At 37.9% G+C, this 18,404-nt stretch overlaps 1 protein-coding gene across 1 annotated transcript; it reads left to right on the top strand.

Moving 5' to 3' along the window:
- The first annotated feature begins 10,034 nt into the window (after positions 1–10,034).
- On the top strand, positions 10,035–17,489 carry LOC146470129 (uncharacterized). The gene is made up of 4 exons (XM_085122214.1): positions 10,035–10,772; positions 14,797–14,853; positions 15,357–15,683; positions 16,271–17,489. The coding sequence occupies exons 1-4, from the start codon at positions 10,485–10,487 to the stop codon at positions 16,562–16,564; spliced, it is 966 nt and encodes a 321-aa protein (XP_084978340.1). The 5' UTR covers positions 10,035–10,484; the 3' UTR covers positions 16,565–17,489.
- The last annotated feature ends 915 nt before the right edge of the window (positions 17,490–18,404 follow it).

The raw sequence follows: 18,404 nt of genomic DNA on the forward strand, positions 1-18,404 counted from the left end.
CACCCGCAATAAAACAATAGCTTTCCTATTTTCGCGTACTGTATTTGAATCTTTCACCAATTAAGCTAGGCACATCGTTTATAGTATTTATAATTTTATGGTTTATAGTCGCTCGCAGAGGAGGAAATCTCGTCATCTGCCTCTTGAATTTTGGTCAAGAGACTATACACTCTTTTTTATATATAAAAAATATTATTTTTCTGGCCCAGGCTGAATATTCTTGTGTTTCTGCCGATGTTAGGCTGGAAATATTCTTGTGAATATTCTTAGATTATAGCGTATGATATTTTCGTTTTGGAATGTATTGGGGTATCAATTACAAGATCTGTATCGAACTATCATTTTTATAGCATCGAACATTTGGCTAGTGCAGGTTTTTATCGTTTTATTCGCTAGTTTTGTCGTTCAGAGAAGGAAGAAGAAGAATTTTGTACGGTTTAGTTAAAAACACATTATTGTATTGTATTTACAAATGTTCAACGCACAAAATTATATTCTTTTCAAAATCTCGCCCTTCGGGTTTATATAAAATAAATTCTTATAAAAAAAAGAGTGTAATTTTTCTCCACGGAAAAGGAGACCTCCTCTGTTTTCTCTTTTAGAATTTCTAGGCTTCTGGAATATTTCAAAGTCTCCTTCAACTAGTGGGGATCTTTTCGGCTTCACCCAAATAACTTCTCCGGTAAATTTTTTTTATTGTTATTATTATTCACCACCTTATTATGATACAATATTAATTTACAGAAATTTGTTAAAGTATGGCAGGAAAGCCCAAAGAAACCATGAGGCTTATACAACGGGGGCTTTCCATGCTAAATTACTAAAAATAAACTTAATATTAATTTAACTGAATGGCAAAGGCAGAGTAACAATAATACGAAAGAAAAAGGTATGAAAAAAGAAGACAAAGGTCAAAGCTGACAAAGAAAAGGAAGAAGAGGAAAGGGGGTGGAGGGAAAGGAACAAGTTAAGTTTGGCACCTTGTGTTAATCGCGTTACAATTTCCCTCAATTTGAAAGTTTAATCCCCCCTTTTTGCGTTAATTTCCTTTATTGGGAAGTAATTTTTCCCTTAATTCGCGTTAATTTAAGTCACGTTAATTTTAAATACCTTAGTTAAGACAATGCAAGTGTTAATTTCCAGTAAACATACATCTTGTCTTAATGATGTTAAGGCTTAAGACGATTATATATAGCATCCATCCAAGCTTGTAAATGTGCAGAACTTTGCAGCAAGAGTTGTTTGAAGCTCAAGGAAATTTGATCACATAACACAGTTCCTTAGAGACGGTTAAAAGGACCGTTTAAACGACAGGTAGAAAAATGGTACGGATCCGTTAAAAAGTGGTACGGTATCCATAATTTTTGTAAAGAAATAAAACAGCACAGGTATATCTTTACAAAAATTATGGGCACATCATAAATTGGACATCACAGCTCACAAATCTGTAAGTCATTAACATACAGTAGAAATAACAGGGGTCTGAGTATTGACCCTTTGGGGTACTCCACAGCATATAGCACAAGACTCTGACTGTACATTATAAACCACTGTAAACCACTCTCTCAGAAAGATAGTTTCTGAATAATTTTAAGGCTCTACCTTTAAGGACGGTGCCTACTTTTGTTACTGCGCATACGTTCTGCGCATCTCAAGATCCTTGGGTTTCCTTTGGGTGGTGCATACTAAAACAGGGATATTTTTGTGCGGTATAAAACTATGCGGAGAAAGCAGAACATAGCAAGTTCTCTTGGTATCCGGAAAGAAAATTTGGGGTAACCGTGCATTTTTCAGAGATGCTAAAGCTTCAATTTGGAAAAAAAAAAAACGCCATACATTGCCTTGCATTTTACTGTTTTTTAGAATAATTGTTGCTTAGTTATCTCTAAAAGAATGTGTGGTTATCCCCAATTTTCTTTTTGGGTTTCAATAGCCCTTGCTAAGATCTGTTTTCCCCGAATAGTCATAAACCAAACAGAATTACTTCTTTATTAGTAGGCACCGTCCTTAAAACCACATAGCTCTTGAAATCTTAAGAGGATGTCATGGTCAATGGTATCAAATAAATGCCTTTTTAAGATCAATAAATTATAAATAGAATATCATTTGAATGATTTTTGTTGAACGTTTGATCAAAGGAGATATGGAAAACATTTTAAAAGAAATATAAATGCAAGAACATCACGTTTCGTCGTCATCCTATTGTCATCCCGTTGAACTATTGTCGATGTTAAGATACCAGTTATTCGTGGCATCAACAAGGCCGTAGCCCGGCAGACTTTTAGGAGAGCGAGGCAAATAGTGTTGAGATGAGAGCGCCGAAGGCGCTATGCCTTGTGGTCTGGGAGCATTCCCCCCCCCCCCCCCCTCCTAGGAAAATTTTGACACGAGAAGCTCTGAAATGCAATTTTAGCACTTCTTCATTACTATGGTAACCTAATCTCGTACCCAGATCTCAGTCGGTTCGGGAATGTCGAAATGTGAGATCTGGGTACGAGATTACTGGTAACCTTTTTATTGATCACCAGTTAACATTATTTATATACGGGTTCACTAGAGATCTCTCTCGTCGTCTTGGCTTGAACCTCTGTTTAATTATATTGCCATATATTACATCTACACTGCGTCACGAAGAGAAGAAGAGTATATCAGGGAAGTCTATTGTGCTATATTAAAGAGTCACCTTGAAATTGAAAAACCCAATCCAAGTTGCAAATAAGTCTTTGAGCCTTTTAATTTTATTTCAATTTTTTGTATTTTTGCTATATTGCTTTGCAAGGCTACCAAGTGCCAGCAAGTAATGTGTAATTGTGTAATTTGTTGCTTAAGTTTGTAATTTTAAAAAGCATCATAAGTATTGTGAACATCGTTAGTACCGTATTGTAAGTATGTAGGTATTTTAAGTAATTAGTATCGTATTGCAAGTAACGGAAAGAAAAGTAGCTGTTTTGTAAGTTGTGTAGCTAGTTTGTTGTGTAGTTAACTATGGTTAAGTATGTTTCTTTTTTGTTTTGTAATGCAGTGTCATATGGTAATATAATTAATGAAATGTACTGTTCTGAAGTATTCAATAAAGTGTTCTTTAAAAAAAAAAAAAAAGGATTGAGTTTTTGAAGAATTTTTCTTTAATGCCGTACTTATTTGTTAAATTGTTGTGACGTGGATTGACTGTCTGCAGCCTCGTCCCAGTCGTCCTCGGGCACGGTCAAATGTGACGTCAGCGGTTGAACTTTCGTGTTCGGCAACAAGTCTTCATAGACAAGCTCGTTTACTTCGAGCCCTGATTAAGAGTGCTGTGTTATAAAATAAACTTATTCAACCTCGATTTTAAGGTTGATGTGAATAGTTTACCTGAGTAACTCGATAAAGAGTTGTGCTTAGCAAAAACAAACAAACAAATGAGACAGCAACAGGCACTCTATTACTCTTACTCTCTGCCCATCTGGTGTATCGCTACCTGCCCTCGTCTAAATATATCTAAAACAAATAAATAACAATTTTTACCCAGTGTAGCATATTCACCTGATAAGCTACATCATGACCGACTAGAGTCGAGTACGACTAACCAGTTTCAATGACTTTATAAACTTAGCAAGGACAACTTCTACAATCAGGAGCAATTTGTAGCTGGGTCTTCGTGTAGATCAGGACCATCAACGGACTAAACAAAAGAACTTGAAAGTGCAAGACTGTTCGAAAAGCTGGTATTTTAATAACATTTCCCAATATTTCGGCAGGACAAAACTAACCTTCATCAGGGTCTTGTTAAAGCTTAGTGAAAATGGAAACAAACAGTTACATTATTTAGAACAAGGTAAGATAAAATGATGATACATTATGGTAAAAAGAATGACTGTAGACAAACAAAACAAATTAAAGCTATAACGGTCAAAAACAGAGAAGGTATGCAAATATGAACTCAATAAAATGCGTAAGATTTTCGTCTTTTTGTGCCGTTAGGTTCTAGTATATAAATTTACTCTTAAAATTAAAGTTCGTTCTCTGTCTTTTCTTGCCGTTTTTGGAGGGGTAATCACTGTTGCTTAGTAGGCACTGCTGTGATTTATGAGAAACTAACAGCTTTCTTACTTTAAGCTTAAATGTCAGAAAAATGATGGAAATAATTCGGAAGAAATCATAAAACTTCGTCACGCAAATTAACACACCTCCCACATGAACTAGCTTATGAAGCTTAGGAAAGTTACGATCGTATTCCACTAAGTGAGTTTGAATTCCAATATAGTTATCTGGTAAGTTTGTTTCTGTTTCGTTTCAAAGAAAACCAAAAGCATAGGAAAACAAGCGTGTGGTTAACCAGTGTGTTTTTGTAAATTTAATGACAAGTTATCAAGCATACCGGGAAACACAAAGGTAAACAATTTGCTTGAAATGAAATTCATCGTGATTTGCGTCAGCTTGAGGGATGATCAAATCAAAATAGCTGTTTTCTATCAGGTACCGCTGTTAAAAAGCGTGGGAAAGCAAGGCAAAATGTCTGGTAAAACAGGTATCTATTTACATGGCTGGGCTGGTAGCAGCAGTGCATATACACGTGGAATTAACCTTCGATCAGGCGGAGCCCTCCCGGCGACTAAATCTGCCCTGTTGATGTCGCCAAGTACTGAACGGCGGGTAAAAACAACGGCAAGTAACAGGGTCACCTAAAGGCTTTCTTTTTAAACATGTGCTTTAAACAGTTAAGTTCAAAGATAAAACGAATGATTAAATCAGAGTAATAAGATGAAAACATCTGTCTTTTAAATGTTATGTATAACTGGTAAGATGGCAACTGGGATTTGGCGCTAATTTGCCATCGGCCTGTCTCAGTCACGGTTAAGTCCAAAACGTTTGTTTGTTTTCATATGAATAGGTCATATCTTATTAACGTCTTTCCTAGGAAAACTGATTGTTAAGGACGACAAACGCAGGAAATATCGCTTTGCTTGTTTAACATTTCAACATGCAAATACATGCGACTGTTGTTTAGAAAAACAAAACCGCGCAAACGCAACTAAGCACAAACACTGATCAATTAACTTGCTGACTGAAATCATGCACTAAGATTGCGTTTCAGTGAAGAGTTTGTACGGAGCTTTGTTACTGATAACTAACTATAAAGTGGCGATTTTTTTTATCGTTTTTCTTGTTAAGGATAGCAAGATGTGTTTTTCTTTCCTTTGTATTGTATAAATGATCAACACCCTGGAAAAGCCCGTGCGACCAATAGGCACGGTCACATTTATATTTTGGTGTAGGCCAGATGCCGAAGAACCATTGACACTGCTGAAAAGAGAACCTAAAAGTTAGTAAAAAGACCACTAAAGCCAGTATGAGCCGTTTTATCTTTTAAAATAGCGAAGACATAGTTTCATTAAGTCTGAAAACTTTATAGATGTTCATATGGAAACGAGCACGTTTTTCCCGTCTTCATACAAACGTCTAAAAATTCCTGAATTTACGGAACTATATCTTCGATATTTTAAAAGACATGACTCTCAAACTTAGCCTTATTACTAATTTTAAGATAATCTTACCAGCCGGTAGTACCAATGGGGTTTCGTTAGCTGGCTTACATTGAAATTTCAAGTTACCAAATTTCAACATTTCACGGTAGCAATTACCTAATTCGTTTTTAGGTTCTAAGAAACGACGTTTAGTGACGCTAATACTGATTTATCCAACATATACAATTCAGTTGTACGTTCTGTCTAGTTTGCAAAAATAGGCGTTAGCTTAACTTTTCAAATGCTGCCAAGAATGACGAGATTCGGCCGGAAAACTTTCTAGCTGTGAAAAATCTCAAACAATATTGTACACAACTGCTGCTTGAAAACTTTGTTTCATTTTAATGGTTACAGATTCAAAACGTACTGAACAATGCACACTGGTATAACCATAATACGAATCAACGATTGACCAGGCCATATGGACAGTAAAATCTTTTCAAAGATGCTTTCCAAGTAAATCTGTTGACTTAAAGATTGTGGACTAAGAGAACGCACAAGACCTCCACAGTTGGATACTATTAGTGCTGCTCTTTTCATGCGATCAACAACATGTGCACCGTAAACTCTGATCGCTCAACATTTGAACACGTGTAGCTGAATAGCTAAATATAAAAGGCGCACTGTAGTACCTGCTCAAAGCACGCTCAAATGATCAGCTGTTTTGAAATGTATGGGGCCAAAGTACCTGTTCTGAGCACGTTCAGTTGATCAGATGTTCTTGAACACTTGCTTTATGTGAAACTTGATTAGTGCCACCAGAAATGGTTTCTTTTTGTCAAGTGCCGTTTCTTTGTCAGAGTGTTTGCTCCCGGTTACGCTTTCATGGTATTAAAAAATAAAACAGAGCGCAAAATTAAGTAACCTTTGTTTCATGTATAGGTTTTATCCTTATGTCATATGTAAGGGTATAGCTGGACTCTTATGCAGACTGAAAGACAACTGATTCTCTACATCGTCAAATAAACAGCATAAAACGATCGCTGTGATTGGCTAAAAGCCGGAAACGATCATGTTGTGATTGATAAGCAAACGAACCTTCAGGTCTTGTGCTCATATCGTATGACGCTTTTTTTTTTTTTTTTTACTTTAGTTGAATAACACTTGACAATAAAAAGAAGAAAGCTACATCAACAGACTGAACTGCGTTTCCGCTGCGCGTAAGAAGATATTAGATCCAGAGGGGACGCGCAAGGCGACTTCAGTTTCTTCAGCGCGCTCGCATAAGAAGGGGCGTCGTGTAGTTGTTAGGGCGCTGGACTTGTATCTCGGGTGTTCCTGGTTCAATTTTATCTCTCTGAGTACTACACTGGACTTGTAACAGGGTCACGGTTTCGATTTCAACTTCTAGGCCGTCTGCCGTGTAAATAGCTTAGTGACTCACGGAGATTCTGAAAGTGTTTCAGATGTGCATTTTGTCCTCCGGATTTAGGGATACCGCGACTTATGTTACTGTGTTTACCAGCAACTGTACTGTGTGCACACAATAAAGTGTACACGAACGTATGTAAAGTCGGTTGATTTTTGTACACCTACCTTTTTATCGGGGCGATTAGTAGGTCGATTTGTAATTTGTCGGCTGATTTCTTTTACTGTTGGCGTAGCGCGGGGTAAAATTAAAAATCGGCCCGATTCAAAAAATCTGCAGCATTGCCACAGATTTTTATAAATCGGGCCGGTATTCGTCCTCTCATTGATTTTCTTTGTCAAATTGGGCCAAATCGGCCAGATTAATCGGTACATTAAATTGACCTTTAATTATATTTAATCACATAAAAGCGGCCAACATGATGTTGATGATTAGTGGGACATACGCTTCAACACTGGTTGATCAGTAAATGTTGCGGGTGCCCTCGATTGACATCTATCCGCCCTGGTTCGATCACTATCAAGCGACCGTGTATCGAGCTATAGGTATCTAAGCTGTCTTGAAGTTGGTTATTCAACACGCTCAACTTTGTGTTTCACTGAGAACTGTTCAGTGGAATGTGTAGAACGCCTGAACTTTCCAACAACAAAGAATTCAAGCAACTGTGTATGTCATGGCAACATTTTATTTTTCAGTTGCTCAACCGACATGTTGAACAATGTTGAGCGGCGTGTCACGCTTTAGTAAGGAAAGGGAAGAATATGAAACTGTACGTTGCGTGGCTTACAAAAATTCTCCTTCTTCTGGGGAATTAAGCAAAATACCTGGAGTAATCACTTTACTAAGTAACATGTTTTTAACCAACTTTTCTTGAAGTGAAAAGGTGAGCTCTGCTTTAGCCGCGGACTCAACACTAAGTATTTTCGATATTGTGCGGACAATGATGGCCGACCCATTATTTTGGATTTCTTTTGTACTTTTTTGTTTCATGAAGGAGTTAATCGCGTTATCGCACAATACGTCTTCTTTTCAAACTTTTCAAATGACTTTCCAAAGAATGCTTTATTCGAAGTACTCTCACTGTAGAGTTGCATTAACAGAAACTGAATTCGTGCATGGAGTTGAGAAATTTCACTCAAATTTTTCTCAATGTAACAAGTGATTCAAAATTGAATAACCTAAGAGTGCGTATCTTGCATAACCAGTTTTAGCTATTTTTCGTTTGCCTCGATCACCAGCGACCGCCAGCTGAGCGAAGAGAAGTGGAGCCATTATCGCTGCACCCTGAACGAACGAAGAAACGAAGGTAAAACCAAAAAAAAAAAAAAAAAACCGAGTCGCGCGCGCGTTTTGTCATTTTGCAACTAATTGGTGATTTCAAAATCACGCGCGCTTCTAACAAGAGTAATCCCAGATGACCGTTATATTGATCAAGACCAAACCATTACATTCGAACCAATATTAATAACAATGGTCATAGAACGCTTTAAGAAGCTTTCTTGTTTCTTGGATTTCCTTTGTATCCAAGCTGTGATTTTCATGTTTTGTATTTCTCCGAGGTTTCTTCAGTTTGCCGGTGCGCGCGTCTTGTTTGTCCAGACCTTATGTACACGTTTGGACTCTGAGCAACCTGTAATTGTACTTTATTTCTACGCTGTGGCTCTATTTTAGGTAATTTTGTTTCAGGACAAAAGTATGACTCTTCAATCCTGTTAGGAAAATTACAGAAAATCAAAACAAAGGAAGACAATTGACCACAATTGGTCTTTTTCAATCGGCAGTAACACATTTTCGGCGTCGTCGGTCTCGCATCGACGCGAGGAATCCGCGAACAATACAGAACAGCGACGCCAGACCGCACTATTAAATACCACAAACTTATTAACTTACCAACAAAATAATGGCATGAAATAAGTAACAAATTGCTCAAACAACGACTAGTGTTGTAAATAAATACCTCTTTGCGGTTTGTGTTTTCTTTTTGAGGTGAAAAGTAACAAATAGCCCTGAAAAAACGTCCGATATTCTTAAGCCAAACACATCGCTTTTGCTAATTAAACCAGAAATGCGCTTAGGTACTAAACGCATTACTTCAGTAGAAAATTAATCAGTTAATACCTTATAGCGCAGTTTTATTAACAAGAACGAGTTAACTAACAATTTTAGGACGCAAATTTGTTTAAGGGAGGCACTTCTTTGGCCTTTTTGAGGTCCAATATATTCTTTCAATTCTTGGAAAAAAGTTGACAGTTTGTCCTTTGTGGTGGAAAATAAATGCGCGTGTACTTTCCATAGCATTAACACCTTGTGAAATAGCTTTCTGTTCTAAAGAAACGCATTCAATTTGATCAAGGCAAGCAGGTGAATTTTTAATGATTCTTATAGTTGTTGTTGAAAATTTTTCTCGAAAATCAACTGCTATTTCTTTCGGTTTAGCAGATTGCAACTTAAACTTGCCACTGAAAAAAGGAAGATCGAATTATCCTGGAAATTGCATTTCATGGCCTCTAGAATAGTTCTTAACTTATAGCGTCGGTTGGAAAGAACAAAAGTTTAAAAGCAAACAAACTCAACTATGAAAAATAAACTATTTCTTGTAAAAATGGCGCAATTAATTAACAGCTTTCTGCGTTGCTTTATTAATATCCACGTTATTTATTTGCCTGAACAGTTGAAGCAGGCTAAAGCAATATCAGATTATCTGGTTTAATTAAAACTTAAAGAGAATTAACGGTACCCACCGCTGTTGAGGTTTCCGACATCAAAGGATATTTTTAAAACTTTCCAGTGTATTAAACGGAGAAAAACAAAACCTGATAATTCGATTATTGAAGATGATCTCGATCATAGACATTGCTATAATTAATTAAAAAGTTCCGCGGATATTTGTTCACTTTTAAATTGCATCTTTTAAAAGCAAAGTGCTGCGGTTATTTGAAGCCTTGGCTACTGAGTACTTTTTTATTCAAAGTTTTGCTAGCACCACGCGCTAATCTAATCTCATTTCGTTTTCTTGTTTTTGCTGGTATTTTTCGAGAACTGCGCCATACAAACTGCAGAGCTGTGTGACTCGTGATCTCCTCTTAAGGGAAACACCTGATTCTTTGTCCCAATCTTTTCCCGATCAGCACCACCTGCAACAAAAATTGTTTAAACTGTAGCTGAATAGGCATTCAGTACGCGTAATTAAGTTGTCGAGCCAATGTTATGCAAATGAGCAAGATTGGGGCCTCGTGCAAGCCATTCAACTGTGTCAACCTTCATTCACGAACGCAAACAATAGGAAACGTCACAAAGAATACGTTAGAAACAACACTGACCTTACTCTGTTGGACTATCAAAACAGCCGTAAGCTCTTTAGCAGTGAAACGTAACTTTAGCGCGCTCGCAAAGAAACCGCAGAAACGCGAATTTTCAAAGCGACTTGTGCTACCGCCGCTTAGAAACCGCACAGAGAACCTCGGTGGAGAATTTAGACACGGCAGACGCGAGGTTTGGAGGGCAAAAGCTTGAAAATTCGAGTTCCCGCCTTTTTTAATTACTCAGCAAGATTTACTACGAGGGAAGTTGAAGCGTGAATTTCGCAGCTACAAGCGCCTGACCAGTGATTCATGAACAGCAGCAAGATGCCTTCAGCGAAAAGTCAAAGATCTTCCGTAACAACGCACTCAGCGGATCAAAAATTGCTTCGAACCAAAGAAGTTGTGATTCACCGAAGCTCCGAGAAGAGCAACAATTGTCAGTGTTGCGGAAAGCGGCTCATGGCTCTCCCTGTGCTGGGATTCACGATATTTTCCATAGGTTGTTTGCTGGGAATTGGATATTTCAGCGTCCATCGAGTTACGTCTTCTGCATACCACACGGAAGGGATAATTCCGTCTTATGTTACGGCAGGACTGGTAAGTTTCTTTGTTTCTCTTATTATTTTCTGTATAATTGAGCTTCCCTGAGAGTTCCTAGTTTCTCTTATTGTGATACGCGAGGAAAAAATGCAAAGCATTAAGAAAGGTTGCGATTAATGACATAACTTGTGAGTTAATTCGCCACAAACGTTAGAGGCTTATTTGAAAATTAACTGCCATTTTATTTGTTAAATTGTTCGCTGTAAAATGAAGGCTGTAGTTCCCTGGTCACGAAGTAACGCCCAATTTGTAGCTGAATGTTCAGTTAGCCAAATTAATCGGCCGTTCAGCCCCCAAAATAATAGTTTCAAAACTTGCAAAAACATGAACCAAACAAACTTCACTGATCTGACAGTTATTGGGCATCCGAACTATTATTTGCAGAGCGAGAATTCAAATGTCAATTCAAAAAATGAGGGTGACTCGGGGTTGAGGTTTGATAGAAAACACACCCATCAAGCCCAGTGTAACTCTTTGTCTTAATAACACTGCCTTTATTCCATGTTGTTGCCCGGGTAGCGTCGGTGTAAGAATTATATCAATGTGGCGCATTTTGTCAAAGAATTTCTGAAAAGTTTTAACGAAAGGATATTAGTTACTTGTGTCAACATCAACAAGTGCTGGACGCTTATGCATATTCAATGCGCTCAAACTTGTCGGAACTTAAGAGTAAGTTCATTAGGCTGCAAGTATTAATCTAGCGGTTCGGAGAATTAAGATGAAATATTTTTGATAAAATTTCATGGTAGACAGGTTTTAAAACCCACTAAGAAACAATAAATGGCGGGAATTAACAGAGTTTCATAGTCTGGATGTAGTTAAGGCTTGAAACAAATAGCACCAAGAATTTGTGCAACATCAGTTGTCGCGTGTGTGTGCATTTCCTTTCGATCAAGAGGTATTCGAACGAGCAATATCTTAACGCAGATTTCATGCTGCGAGGGAGAAAAAAAAGTCAAGGCACCGTATAATAGTGTTTATCTCTTTGGCCAAATGCTTGTTTAGAAATTCAACGGTGATCGGTTTGTTGACTTGAAAGAAGTTTTGTGCACAATTCTAAAGACACGTGCCAAGAGCCATAAAACAATGGTTCTAGTGCCGTCTACGCGTGTGGCTTGAATGATACACTTAAATGTTTTGTTTTTCATGTACAATATCGCGCTCACTTTCTTTAGCTCCAAGCCTTATTAGCATAAATCCAACCTTACTGAAAGCTCTTTGCCTCTCTGGATCAAACGCGGAGCCGCTGGAAATATGATTTGAGTCTATTAAGAGAAAAGCGCCCGAAGTAATTTTCTCGTCATATCAGGAAAAGATAAGTCTTTTGAGTCAAGATGAAAAATGATTTAAATCTCTTAGTTATTGGCCCCGTGAGCATTGGAGGATGAATGATGAATGGAATGTCACAATGAGAGATAAAAATCCGACGCTGAAGAACGTAACAAAAAGCCTTGGCACATTGCCGGAAACTTTCAAGTACGGCATAAAGTGCTTCAAGATCGAAGGATCAATTCAGTTTACCAAAGTTAAGTTCCTGCACGTGTTCATTTGCATAGAGAGTAATTGTGGCCCCGTGCCACCTTTCTTTTTATTTGCATGTGAAAGACTCTAATTAACAGGTTTTAAAAAGTAGGTCATTCTGTTTTTATCCTTGAGACAGCATTAGCGAGTTCTTTTTCTTTATTTTTGCCAAAGTTTTGATCTTGTTATAGCGTCAATGCAATATCGATGAAGCGCGCGGTAGCATCACATGCTCATTGGCTGATCAAGTCAACCAAATCATTTTCGATTTTAGCGAAGATATGAGGCATTTTCCGTTCGTGAAAAGAGACTAGAGATGCACTGTTTTCGCTTTGATCTCTTCAAAAATTAACCCAATGTCAATTGAAAAAGTCCCAAAGAAAAAATCGAGATGAGTAAAAGCTTAAACCAACGGAAATATATTTTAAAAGCTAACACACACAATAGAATAAAACCACACCAGTGAATTCCAAAAAAAAAGTTTTTCTGCATGAAAAATATCCACTTGGAAGATAAAATATGCGTGAGTTTTGAGAAGTTCTGCCTAGCAACAAGCCGCAAAAAGCGATACCTGTGATTTTAAATCGTTCCTTGGTCAGTTTTTGCCTCGCGGAACAAAACGCGAGGTTTGGCTGACAACAAAAGGTTCATGAAAACAAGCGTCTGATCCTAGATTAGCATAGAGTGTCAACAAATCGATGATCTCAGTTCCATGAGCCAATTCACCAGTGATGTGAAATCGTGGCCAGAGTGCGCGGCACATTTCTTTTGTTCTGTTTCTTTTTGTGTTCTTAGAAATTAAATCAACACTTGCGGTCCAAGGCGATAAAAACCACCTGTTATCGATCACATGTGTTTTGGAGCTCAAATGCATGGAAACAAACACATGTTACAGTAAGCGCTAGCCTTTCAAACGAAGGAAAATTGAATAAGGCTTTCTAATAACCAATAGCCAATGAAATTATTTTCAGTAGCAGTCGAAAACTCTTGATTTTTTTTTTTCGTGAAAAAGTTTTCACGTCTTCAGTTAAAATTGATTGCAAATAAGAGTTACACGAAATCCAAGGAAGGAAAAAAGAGAGAGAGAGAGAGAAAACGGACTAGGGAAACAAACTAATTGATTTGCGCGCATGTGACCACGACTAATTGTTCCAAACATTAGTTCCTGTCACCGAACAATCAAAATGCACTAGCCGAAATTAAATAGTCCTTGTTTTTCGGTAGCTAGTTCCTTTTATAAACTGTTATATTTTCAAAAGTGCCGAAAACAATTAAAGAAGAAGAAGAAGAAGAAGAAGAAGAAGAAGAAGAAGAAGAAGAAGAAGAAGAAGAAAAAAAAAGAAATGCGCAAAATTGTTGTATAGTGATCTTGCTGTCTCTGATACTCCTCACAAGGCCCGCGTGGGTATCTTTCACAGAATTTTTTAATTACCATTGTTGTATGTATGCTATTAGCTAATTCGACGAATCCCCCATCAACCAGAGATTCACCGGTAAGATTAAGTTTAACTTCCACTGAACTAAGCGCATTTAAGGAAACATTTTCTATTCTTTCACGGACCCTACTTATTAAAACGGTGCCGCTTCTATTCCTTCCAACAAGACTGAATGTTCATTCTTTTAAAACACCATTTCACACACGGTTGACGTATTTTGAGTAAATAAATGAGTTTCTACTTCCCCAGGGTTGCGGTAATAATAGGACAATGTCATTTTAGCTTAAAATTTGAATGGTAACAAAGACGATTCAGCTAATTTTCAGTTGTGATTCTTTAAAAAAGTCTTAAAATATCTTTTGTGACCAACGTTATTTGTAAAGCTAGTTAGGAAGAGAGTTCGAAAGTAGAGGTTTACCTAATTTTATAACGAAAAACATTTCCAGAAGTAATATGCTAGAACCTGCTTTTTTGTCCAAGCTAAGCGGAACATCAGGTAAACTGAGATTTAACAAATTGGAAACATTTTTTAGAAACACTGACACAATGTTTATTTAATCATGATGATTGTCGCTTAGTTTCACTTTCATTTTTCTTCCAGTTCAAATTGTTTTCTCTTTCCTTAGCTCCGAATGCTATGTATGGCTAAGCTAGTAAAGAAAAAAAATAAGATAGAGTGCATGTTATCAGAGTCACAGAAAGTCGAGAAGAAGTAGAGAACGCAAAAAAAACAAAAACAAAAACAAAAAAAAAACAAATGTAGTGGAAACAAAGGCCGCCAACGATTGTTTCCATCGCTGTTTTAAAACTTTTCAACTATAAAAATAAGCCGGCCACTAATCCATGCGCACGTCAAATAAGGGTTAATAATTACGAACAGAAAATTCGAGGCACAAAATGGTCCAGCCTATTCAACAAGATTTACTGTAAGACTTTCTTGTGTTAGACCTTTCCTTAGTTTTTTTTAGTATACTAAAAACAGAACATTTTGTGCTCTAACGCAACAGTTTACTGTCTTAACAACGACTAACCACGAGTGTTATTATTGTTTTTTTCTTTAACAGCTGGGAGCCGTTGGTCTACAACTGATGCTGATGTGCAAGACACACTCTAAATTCCTTGTAAGTGAATCTGACATATCGTTCGGGCCCAGCAAGGTTGTGGACCGCATGTGTAGTTCTAGAAGACTGTGTCAGTAGAAGCCAAAATAAATCCACACTTTTATCAACATCGTGTTTCGCAATAGTGAGTTAAAGCGAGGATTGTGAGAATCAGAAAAAGCTCGCAAAAAGTGGTTTTGGTGACGGTCTCCAGCTTCGATGATAATTTTTAATGGTGTATGTAGCAAACAGGTAAAAAGGTGAATAGTTGATTTCGCGCACTCTGATTGGTTGTCTGGATAACGCACGCGCGTTCTTTTCTCTTAATTGTTCCATGCTCATTAATTTGGGTAAATGCCGACCAAAAAAACATGATTTACTGGTACTTGCCGTAGACCTTACAGAGTCCGTGGTAACGGGGCTTTATCTGTGTTTGAGAAAAAAAAGAGTAGAAAGGAGATGTTAAAAACATGAATAGGTCTTTCTAACCATGTTTCGAATTTTCTTTTCATGTTAACTCGTAGGTCGTTACTTCCATCATATTCACCGTCGCTGCTGGATTGCTTTGTTTCGCCGGCGCTCTGTACACTGGTACCGAAGTAGGACCACTCCTCTCCAAGATGGACAGCTGTCAATATTACCCGGTAGAGAATTCGTGCAAGTGCTTCCACCAGAGTGAGCTGCGACAGGTGTCAATCATCTTTAGAGACACTGTCAACTGTAACGGTTTACAGAACAAACTCAGAGATCTTGTTTACGGCATGAGTGGTGTGTACAGTGGCGGGCTTGTCACCTGTATCCTGGCTGCTGTCATGGAAACGGTGTTGTTGTGTCGAAAAAGAAGGTCCAAGGTGAGAATGGCGTTCAACATTAATGTAGGAGTTTAAGGTGGCTCGCACCGGTTTCCATCACTTTTATTTTGACGGTTCAAGACAACCACTCTTTATCAATTGACACGAAAATAATGGTATCAAAAGCACACCTTAACATTGGTGAACGAGTTATGGTCATTTTCTCGACATAACAGGTTACCATAGCAACAATACAACCTGCTAAAAACACCCTTAATTTTACCTTGGTGATCCCCATTTTTTATTATGGAACAGTTGTCAGCATGTTTAGACAGGTTCTATTTTGTAGATAATTCGTAACGCTCCTCATATAAAGGTATTTTGGGCAGTTTGTGAATATATGGGAAAAGCAGATCTTTGCAAGGGCTATTGCAATCCAAAAAGAAAATTGGGGGTAAGCACGTATTTTCAGAGAGAATTAAACAAGAATAATTCTATAAACCTTATAAAAAAACCTTATAATATAAACCTTATAAAATACATAACAATGTATGGTGTTAAAGTTATAAATTTCAGGGCCACAGAGAGGTAGTTTTCTACTCTTTTCACCTCAAACCAAACTAAGCCCTTATTTGTTCGCGTTCCAGGCTGCTCTCCACTCCAGATCAGATGGTGACGGCAAATGTACTGTGAACTCGCGCCAGTCCCAAACATCTCAAACGGACCTTAGTGCCATCGAAGAAGAAGACGTGGAACTTGGAGCGGCAGAAATGCAGCGTTCAACCATCGAGACCCAAACCAGCCAATCACCGTCCAGCTTTGTGCGAGAGGTGCCCTGTTCTCATTACGTCGTTGATCTTAGTATTCCGCGAAGAGATTACGTCATCAATTACAACTCCAATTCAAGACACGATCCACCACCGCCATACAGCGAAATGTAACTACACAGCAAAACTACTCAGTGAGGATCTCTCAGTAAACAGCTCTTAAGAGCAAATTAAACTGCCGACGATCTAGAAAGCTACCCACGGGTTTCCATCCACGGAAATGGCGTCCAGAAACCGTCTGGGTGACATAGCCTTAAAGCCTTCCTTTCTAGCTTGTAAACTTGATAGAAAAAGTGTTCATGGGTAGAACCCGCGGCAGCAGTACGTGTTGGGAACAAACCAAGTAACAAGCAAACTATGCGAACATGTAACTAGAGAACTCAAAAGCCTCAGTAGTATTAGCCTACTGTAAGGTCCTGTACTCAGGAAAAAAAGAAAATATATTGAGGGTGGGGTGATAGGAATAAGCCCCAGTGCTTTCGCCCCTTGTTGCTATCGGGCTGCGAATCCTCAGTCTTGGGAAAACATTTCCTAAACTAAAAAAACTGACACCATAACGTAGCTTATTAATATATAATATTATTCAAATGCGGTAAAATGTGACTAAAATTGAAGCAATTTTTTTGGCGTATTGAAATAGTGCGCACATAGAGAACATTGCACAAAGAGTTGTAAATATTGCTGTCAATATGTACGAAAAGCAAAATGTAAGAAGTTCTGTGGCTTCTGAGAAATAGAACGGAATATAGTTTTAAAATGCAGTTGTGTATATAAGGTTTCAGTTATAGTTTAGAACAAGTAAATAAGTCGAAATCCTAGAAGCGTAAAATGATGATCGCACAACTCATAGTCACTGCTCCGCGAAACATTTTAGAGTCTTTTGATAACAAATTGAACTTTTGTGAATCAAATAAACGTTTTTAAGGGTAGGGCCTTTTTCTTTCCTTAAATGTTAATTAAAGTATTTTTATAATAGTAAATAATTTGTAATAAATAATTTACTTATACTTTGTATTTAAATAATAAATATCAAAATACACGCTTTCGCTGCCCTTTTTACTGTTCAGTACACGGATAAGTTTAGCTGACAGAACGATTTTGATACGGTCAATTTGAACCACAGTCCTTCCCCTCACCCTCTCCTTTACTGACAACGCTGTACAAGGACACACCCTTTGGCCTCTGCAATTGCTTATCGTCTTATAGGAACTTCACACTTAAATTAATTAAGGTATTGGAGTGACTCGAATTGAGGGGAAACAGAATAGGTCTAAAAAGAACGTGAATACCGTCTATTCTGTGTCTTCAGTATTTCGGAAAGGTCCCAAAAGAACGTGCCCTAAGTAAGAAAGAAAAAGTTGATGATTCAAGTGGATCCATAACTGTCTAAAAGGTGGGTCCTAGAGAGACTTGGAAGGAAGTTTGGCACTCAGGGCTTCTTAGGTAGTTCTACCCTAGATTCGCCACCGCATAACACACCGCTCCCTCATTCAATGCAGTAGTTGCCGAACAACATTTCACATGCGTTGATCGAATGTAGTTACACGAACAACATTTTCTCAATCGCGACCTTCAGATTTAACTACGACTACGAGATTGAGTACAAGTACGACTTTTCAAATCTAGTTTAATTGGCAGTTTACTGACCTGGTTTAGATAACCGCTTCAGTGCCACACCAATGTTGTTTCTAGGGTCTACTTGTCTGCTGGTAAACAATGGGAAGGGGCGAGTTCTGGGGATGTGACTGATTTGAAATTTGAAAGTAGGTGAAAATTTGAAGTTTTCTATTGAACAAATTAGCACAAGCGGACTCGATCGATGGAATGGATGCAGCTGGTCAGCAGCTGCGTGAAAGGGTGACGAACCAGCTTAAATGTGGGTACTAATACAGGGATAATTTTGCGCGGTTTAATACTATGCAGAGAAAGCAGAACTTAGGAAGTGCTCTTGGTA

This window comes from Pavona decussata, unplaced genomic scaffold, assembly GCF_977016875.1.
Source record: "Pavona decussata unplaced genomic scaffold, jaPavDecu1.1 SCAFFOLD_114, whole genome shotgun sequence".
Taxonomy (NCBI): Eukaryota; Metazoa; Cnidaria; class Anthozoa; order Scleractinia; family Agariciidae; genus Pavona; species Pavona decussata.